Here is an 8791-nt window from a genome sequence, read left to right as displayed (position 1 = left end):
AGCCAGGTTTCTGTGAGACAAAATAAATCAATCTGATTATCAGAAATGAATTCATTAACTGACAAAGTCTTTGGAGGGAGAGACCTTATATTTAATAGACCACATTTAATTGTTTTATTTTTTGGTTCAAGGTGAGCCGTATACCTTACATGTTATTGATATTTTAGTGTCTTGATCCATTTATATTAGTTTTTGATCTATTTGGTTTTCCATCCATTTTCTAACACGTCTGTCCCTGTTGGGGTCCTGAGGGGTGCTGGTGCCTAACGCCAGCTGTCATTGGGCGAGAGGCGGGGTTCACCTGGACAGGTCGCCAGTCTGTCGCAGGTTTGAGAGAACTATTCCCCTTAATATAAAACTTTAAATGACATCATATCAGAACCATTGGATCAGGTTTCTTAGAGGAACCTTTTTCATACCGCAGTGAGACCTGCAGAATGTAACAGAACACGTAATAAAACAGCTGAGATTCATGTATGGCAAATGTTCATTTGAGATGAAGAACGTTAGACAAATCACATCCAAAGACTGATTTAAGCCCATTTAAGCAAGGGCTGAACGACAATTCAATAACAATATATATCGATCAATAGACATATATCAATTATAGAAAAAAATGCTCAATAAAAAATTCAGTAGAATAATAGTTTTTCTTCCTTTTACATTCTAACCATGTCACTTATCCTCCCAGCCAATCACAACGCAGACCCAGGAACCCAGCTCCGCCCCCTTCAGAGAGCACACATTCTTATTTCTTTTTGAAAATCTTTTTCTTTTTGGTAAAAAGTTGGTTGAGTAAAGGTTGAGTTTGAATTCAGTGTTTGTATCTAAAAATATGTTGCTATGGCTGGACTTAAAATATATGTTTTAAATTTGTTGATAATTTTTTTTTTTTTTCTTTTTTTTTTTTTTTTTTTTTCTCTTTTAAAAAAAAAAAAAAAAAAAAAAAAAAAAAAAAAAAGGTGGCGCTGTGTTTTAAAAAAAAAAAAAAAAAAAAATTGTTGATAATTATCAAAATCAATTAATATGATTTATATTTGATCAATACGCTTTTTTCTATATGGTCCAACCCTAATTTGAACAGAAATATTAGACGTTAAGTGGCTGAGTCGGTGTTTGAAACAACTTCAACTTCCACATTTCTCCAATCAAAGAGAAGCGTGTTGTATTTCCGGTCATGTGATTTTGCTCATCACCTGTTCACAGGTGTGGTAGGTGCCATTGATTGCTTGCGGGGAGTCAGCACGCGCCCTGAATGCCAACACCAGAGCCGCCCTCCCGTGACACTGAGCAGGTGAAAACGCAGCGCTCTGATTGGCTGAGCTGACGGCGCGTGAGGATGGAGCGCGTGGCTGCCTTGCTGCTGTGCAGCGGCCTGATTCTGGAAGTCTCTGTGGGAACCGAAGCCATGTTGGGTTTCGGGTCAGTCCCAGACCCTGAGCGGGGCAGGATGGAGCTGCGGCGGGTGCAGAACCTCGCCGCGCAGCCGCAGTTTGGGGAGTGCTGGACTCGCGCTTTGGAGAACCTGGAGACGCGCTGCAAGGAAATGACGTCAGAGAGCCAGAGCCGCCTGGCGCTGCGCTTCACTCACTGTCACCTGAGCAGGTAAGCTGCGGCTGACCCTCCCATCCCCTGATCGGAACCAGAGAGAATCCCTGTTCGGCCGAATCGCTGCCGCTTCGCGCTCCTGTTTTCTGAATAAACCGGAACCAGAATCCGGACTTGAACTGGTCCCGACCCAAATCTTCTGTCTGTGTTAAACACCTGTGGCGTCTCTGCATGTGGGGCCAGTGGGGCCACCAGGTGGCGCTGTGGAGCTCTATGTTCACAGTAATCAGGGGACAGGATCGGTCTTTATAGATTAATATTGTAAAAAGACAGATTCCCTTAAAATCCTATTATAAACATTGTGTCTATATATAGACATGTCACATCAGCAATGAGCCGATGTCACATGTGAATTTCTCTAATGTGAGATCAATAAAGCCTATCTCATCTTATCTCATCTTATCTCATCTCATCTCATCTTATCTTATCTTATCTTATCTTATCTTATCTTATCTTATCTTATCTCATCTTATCTTATCTTATCTTATCTTATCTTATCTTAAGTCTGCCTGATAACTAAAGGCTCAGCAGCTAAATCCTCCTCAGGCTCTTTAATATCGGGGTCCACCAACATTTGCCTAAATAATGAACATCTGGAATCTCAGTGAGCATGCCCAGTACGCTCTCAGTGTTCTGATCGACCAATCAGAACGCTGGAAATGTTAATTTTGCTGGAAAGAGTGAGATCGTCTAGTGATGGTTGTCCTTGGTGGATCATTGAAGGATTGATGTGAATCTTTTCTGTCCAATACATGAACATTATTAATTAGCCTTTATTTGTAGTTTTATACATCAACATTAAATTACATTTAGCTTATATAAAATGGTGTTTCTAGTGTGTTTATACTAATTTATCTTCATTTAAAATTGATAAGTCAGGCTGTGTTAATCACTGAAAAATTAGCTGCTGCTAACAGGTGTTGAGTTTTTGTGCCCCGCTGAAGTCATGGTGTCAGAGACGCCGCTGCTAAAGGCATTGGTTCTGTTGGACTTACAGCCCTGATTCTGACCTCCTGATCCTGTGATCCATTCTTCTTGTTCTGAATCTGCAGTTCACTGATCCGACTCGCCTGTTACAGGTAGATGCTTGTTCTTGTTTGCTGTGTTTTTCTTTTCAAGAACTAAGTCAGGAAATTCTGCTTTGCATTAAGAGAAGGAACAGGAAACACGATGGAATCTCCAGAGAGACTTCTGGTTCTGATGGACTCCACTCAGTCTGAGTGAATGGAGGATTTGGGTCCCTCGTTCTTTGAGAACTGTATTTAACCAGGTTTCATTAACTTTGGAGTCGCTGCACCTGGTGGTTCTAAAGGTTCTGAATGCCTGTGGTTTCTGCAGCGCAGGCAGGGACTTCCCTTCCTGCCCTGAGGGGTCAGAGGTCAGCAGGTGTACGGCCCGGATGGACCCGGTGGCCTTTAACGCCTTCACAGAGTTCTTCACTCACACTCACTCCATCTGCCACTTCCTGCAGTCTGAGGCCTGGCAGAGCCGAGCAGAAAGCACCATGTACAGGTGAGCAGCTGCAGGTAAGGCTGCAGCATCCCTGGGTCGTGTCTTACAGGTGCAAACAGGAAGTCTTCCCCACCTGTCTGAGTTATAAATTCACCTTTTCTCCATGTGTTTTATGCCTTTATGTTAACAGGTTCTTTCTGGGTTAGAACAAAGATAAGAAATAACGTGGGCTCTGCTAAAATTTATTAGAAAATTAATTCACGCATTTTAAATGTTTTATTTATGACGTCTTTTATTTATTTTGGAATGAGTTCATCCATTACGGAGGACCAATTCTGCCATGATTAAAAATGGAGAAATAAATAAGCATACAAGTAAATATACTAAGAGTAAAAAATAAATGTATAAAAATAATAGGCAGTAATCGTACGATGAGACAAATGTGTATATATCGCTTAACTTTATTTATTCACATTAGTAATTTATGTATTCATCACTTATTTTTCATATTCCTACAAAATGAAAGCAAACGGCTGCCTTTCTATGAACGTGTCCTTTATCAAAGATAGACTCTCAGTCCATCCACTACTTAGCCATAAAGGAAGCGTAAGATTGGCTCAGGTTGGTGATAAAATGCAGAGAAACAAAGCTGGATGAAAAGCTTAAAGCTACGTTTACATGGACAAAAGTTATCGGAATAAAAATGCGTCATTAAACAAGCCAAGCAGAATACTGTGATGGGATTAAAATCAGTTGGAATGAAACTGTAATCTGAATGAGACGAGTGGATTATGCTGATAATCTGATCAACCTGCTTATATTATAAATTATTCAGAATGTGGCCAAATGACGTAAACGTGACGTATTTCCGCGGTGGTGGAAATACATCAGGCAGCAAAACTGTCGAGGCTTCTGATTCAACCTGTTTGAAAAAGATAAGAGCTCCAAATTGTTGATTACTCAGCAACATTCATACAGTAATTAGAACATCGTCCAGCCTGGGCGCTCGCAAGACAAACTCCTATAAAACTGCTTTGTTTACTGTTTTTGTGATTCAGCAAAGACGGAAGTTCTTCTTCTGTGTTTTAATTTATTTATTTTAGGGGAATTTGATAGCTGGGCGTGTCAGTGGTTCTGTTCTGGATAAAGCCAGGCCCATAGAAACAATCTGATTATTTAATCTGAATACGTTTTAATCTGATGGTGAGATTGTGTGCATGTAAACCTAGCTGCTGTCATGGATTATTCCCAGACTAAACAGACGGAGCGTTGACTCTTACCAGAGTGTGATTGCTGCAGGTTCTCTGGCATTTAGAGTTCAGCGCTCCTCATTTTTTCTGCTGACGTCGGCCTCAGATCGGCTTTTAATCCGCTAACTTTCTGCTAGTTCAGTGCCACCAACCTGCTGGCAGTCAGCAACACGCTGATGCCTCCAGACTCTGTTCAGTCTGCAGGAGTCTCTGAGAACGCGCTCCTTGTGTTTCAGGCTGACGGAGACCTCAGCAGGTGTTGCTGAGCAGCTTCAGGCCACCAGACAGATGGCCAATGACCTGATGGAAGCGCAGACTGACGCCTTACAGGCACAAAAAGAAATCCTGTCCAACGGAGAGCAGCTAAGAGTCACCATGAGAGACTCTACGCAGGGTAAAACTGCTCCAACAGCCTACGAGACTGCACCCAGGGTAACAACAACCCAGACAGGCCAAACTCCCAGAAAACCATTCTCAGCATGAGAAACTCTAATAAACATGGAACTTATTTGGACTCCATGAGCTTTTTCAAGCAGTGAGAAATAAAATCTGGTTCCAGTCTCGTTTTGCTCAGAGAACAACCTTCAGGATGTGGGACTCTTCACTTTGCTGATGGTTGTCTCCTGTCTCAGGGCTGCAGGCGCTGTTCTCAGACCTCAGCAGTGTCTCCAGGGAGCAGCAGGTGGCGCTGTCTGAGATCTTCAACAGAATCTCCTTCATGCAGAGCTTCCTCCTCATGGAGGCCCACAGTCTGAGCTCCTGCTGCTACAACGCTGCTGCTCTCTGCACCGCCTACCTCCTCACCTCCACCCCACGCTCCTCCAGAGCCAGGTAACCCCCCCCCCCCCCCCACACCCCCCACCTGCACCAGCAGCAGGGGACGCTGGTTCCTCTGCAGAGTCTGGAAGGTTTTCATCAGTGATAATGAACCCGGTGGTTTAAATTATTCCTGATGTTCCTGCAGCAGAGACACGAGGCAGTGCCGGTTTCTACCAGCAGGGGGAGCCGGTGAACTGTTAATGAGGTCCTTCCAACAGGAAGGTGTCCATCTTAAACTCTTAGACTAAACTTCCTGACCGGGGGGGGGGGGGGGGGGGGGGGGGAATCATGAACCGTTTACTGCTAACAGGTGGAACATCTGTGGAAAAATAAAGGAGAACCTGAGAGTCTGTTCTGGTTGATCTGACGGATCCCAGCAGAACCAGAACCGGCCAGAGAGGTGGTGCTGATCTCCTGCTGCTGATCATGTCTTGATGTTCTGTGTTCAGGTTGGTGCTGCTGGCTTTGGTGTGCCTGAACTTCTACTTGGAGAGGAAGATCTACCAGTTTGTTCTGCGCTCCCTTCACCCGGAACACCTGCACATGGTCAGTGTCTCACCTGGGGCCTCATTTCCTGCTAAATCCTTCAGGTACGTCAGCAGATGTGAGCTTTAGTTAATGGCAACACTGACGGTCCACATCTGACAGCATGAGGACGTTCACAGCTCAGAGGCCCGGCTAGCAGACGGCTCACACCTCCAACAACCTGACGTCTTCATCTCAGCCAGAAAACCTCTTTGTCTCTAAATCACCTTGCTGCCCTCTGAAGATCTGATTAAATCAATCTTTGAGGGAATCTTGTCTGAACTGGAGTTTAGAAAAATGCTTTCAGCAGTTTTTCTGGCCAAAAGCTGCAGAATCGTTCCCAGGCAGGTCTTGATGCATCTGGACCTTTGCAGGATAACGGCGGCATACGCTGATTTAGCTCACCTGCACCAGGTGAGGTGCTCAGGTGTGTGCTGTGTGTCCAGGAGCTGGTCTCGGCGTATGTGGGCGTGCTGCGGCGCGTCTCGGTGGGCGTGGCCGTGTGTGTCCTGCTGGTGGCGTGCGTTCGCTACAGAGACCCGGTGCAGCAGAGCCTGCAGGTCCTGCAGCAGCTCAGAGAGACGCACAGGAACCTGCAGGAGGCGCTGCAGCTCGCAGGTGACTGTCCAGGTGAGACCAGGTCAGGTGCATCATGGTCTGGGGCTTACTGGAGCTTCTTCCTGTTTTCAGAGAGATTAACAAAGGAGAAGAAGAAGCTGGAGGACTGCGGGCTGCATGTAGAGGTGAGGTCAGCAGGAGGCTGCACACCTGAAGCACCTGCTGCCGTCTGACCTGCTCCACCTGCTGGTTGTTTTCCAGAGGAGCAGAGAGGAGGAGGAGGAGCCCACCGCCATGACATCACCTGCTACAGACTCCTCCCACCTGTCTCAGCCTTCAGGTGAGTGAACCTTAGAGGCGGGCTGAAGCAGGTCACATGATGTGTTCATGTTCCTCCTTCCATCCATGGGGTGAGAACCTGGTGGAACGAAGGAGCGCCCAGGTAACGCTTCCTGTTCAGCGCCGCTAAATCAAAGATTTTACCGTAAACCGCTGCAGGTTGGCTGCACCTTTACCTTTGATGCCTCGTTAGTTCTGAGGTTAACGGACCGCAGGACGGGTGGCGCTGATAGAACCTGAGGAACCGCTGAGGGTTCTCTGGGTTTGTCCTCAGGTTCCGCTGACATGTTTATCTTTAGCTTTTAGACTAAAGTCTGTTTTACATTTAGATAAAAAGCAAATTTTCCTCTGACCCAGCGCCATATTCCACGTTTAGGCCTTTTACTGAATGATGCATGAATAATTATCTTTTATAATTATCTCGGTTTGTTGCAACGTTCTTTATCCAAAACGTTTTCACTTTAAAATGCAAACGTGAATATTTTGTTAAAATGTAAAACCTAATCAGAGTAAAAGTAAATCATGTGAATGTTCTCCGGTTCCGTCAGTAGATGTTTATCTCCTGACTTCCTGTCCTCCTCCCAGGTTCTCCTTCAGCTCAGAGTCTCCGCCGCCGCTCCACTTCCCATCATGCATCAGTCCAGAGCCCAGGCCGGCGCCCCGCCCCCTCCTCCCCGCTGGTCTACAGCTTCCTGGTGGAGGACAGGAAGGTGAGCGTTGGTCTTCAGACGTCTGGTCGTCAGTCTCACCAGAAACCCTAACCCCCCCCCCCCCCCCCCCCCCCCCCCCCACCACAGCCTCGCTACAGCCTGAGGAGTCGCCGCTCAGACCGCTGAGGGACGCCATCAACTTCCTGTCGCCATCAGCTTCCTGCCGCCATCAGCTTCCTGTCTCCATCAGCTTCCTGTCGCCATCAGCTTCCTGTCTCCATCAGCTTCCTGTCGCCATCAGCTTCCTGCCGCTGCAAATGATTTTAGTTTAATTTTTCTAAAGATTAATAAAATGTTTTTAGTAATCTGTCTGATGCTAGCATGCTGCCCCCTGCTGGACTAAAGCTGAACCCCCCCAGGTGTTTTCTGGTATCCGGTCCGGTGCTGACCGAGCCATCGGTACCGAGCCGTCGGTACCGGACCGTCGGTACCAGACCGTCGGTACCGGGTTCAGGCTGGAGGGGATTCATCCAGCGGGTCGTTCTGGGTCTCTGAGTTTAATGTGTGTGAAAGAAAATCGTCCATTTGTAACATCAGTCTTAGCCGTGTTCTGATTGGCTGATGGCCGTGTTCTGATTGGCTGATGGCCGTGTTCTGATGGCGCCCTCCCTGCAGACAACAGAACCAGAAACTAGTCCCACCGGTGAACCGGGTCGGTTAGTTGAGCCGTGGCTCCGATAAATGTTCCTGTTGGTGTCGTCCTGCTGAGTTCCTGCTGAGGTTCTGATCGGGCTCTGGGTCCGGTCCAAACTGGTTCTGATTTCTGTCATGACCAACAGGAGGCAAAAGATAAACTAAAGTTCTGCTGACTAAAGAACCTCCAGAGCCCTGGTTCTGACTGGGACCGGCGGCTGGAGCCTGCGGAGGAGGAAGGAAATGGAGCGGATGGAAAAAGTTCTGCTCCAGATTCCAGCCGGGAAAAAAACCCGAAAGCAGAGAAAATGAGAACCAGACGGCAGAGAGGAGGGAGGAGGGGAGCTGCTGGATCAGGAGGAGGAGTTCTGGTGTCGGGCTGAAGCTGCTGTCTGGGTAACACCCACCGCTTTCAGACGCAGCTGCCAGAACCAGAACCAGAACCAGAACCAGGCGGACCTGCTGGCGGAGGAGAGCTGAGTCGGCACATTCATGAAGGAAACTACACGCAGACAGAACCTCTGATCTCAGAGCTACCGGGTCCGTCGGCCAGCTGATCAGAACCGGGCCCTGCAGCCAGCTGATCAGAACTTTCTGTGGACATGGAGCCCAGAGGAGTCGGAACATCGGACCTCCTGGATCAGTGACAGATTTAGGATGTGGGCCGGCGAGGCAGGATGAAGGAGAAGCAGCAGAACCAGAGCAGCAGACGGATCCTGCCGGGACAGAACCGCCAGTTGGACCCACCTGAAGCTACGCCTGAGGTGTGAATGGGGCCCGGTGCCAGGTCGGTTCCTGCTGTAGACTATCAGAACCAGAACTGTTCTGAGATGATGCAGGTGAAGGGGCCCCGCGGCGCCCTGCTGGGGGCCCGCCTGCCTCCGCCCTCCTTCTCCA

General features: G+C 47.5%; 1 protein-coding gene across 1 annotated transcript; it reads left to right on the top strand.

Annotated features, from left to right (window-relative positions):
- The first annotated feature begins 1210 nt into the window (after window positions 1-1210).
- LOC105919251 lies at window positions 1211-7696 on the top strand. Its single transcript, XM_036143773.1, has 10 exons — window positions 1211-1605; window positions 2947-3120; window positions 4547-4704; window positions 4943-5141; window positions 5579-5675; window positions 6101-6272; window positions 6345-6397; window positions 6474-6552; window positions 7137-7261; window positions 7349-7696. The coding sequence occupies exons 1-10, from the start codon at window positions 1340-1342 to the stop codon at window positions 7385-7387; spliced, it is 1362 nt and encodes a 453-aa protein (XP_035999666.1). The 5' UTR covers window positions 1211-1339; the 3' UTR covers window positions 7388-7696.
- Window positions 7697-8791: the final 1095 nt, after the last annotated feature.

The sequence above is a fragment of the Fundulus heteroclitus genome, chromosome 1 (genome assembly GCF_011125445.2).
Source record: "Fundulus heteroclitus isolate FHET01 chromosome 1, MU-UCD_Fhet_4.1, whole genome shotgun sequence".
Classification (NCBI taxonomy): Eukaryota; Metazoa; Chordata; class Actinopteri; order Cyprinodontiformes; family Fundulidae; genus Fundulus; species Fundulus heteroclitus.
The sequence above is the reverse complement of the archived record's forward strand: the minus strand, read 5'-3'. Positions and strand labels throughout refer to the sequence as shown.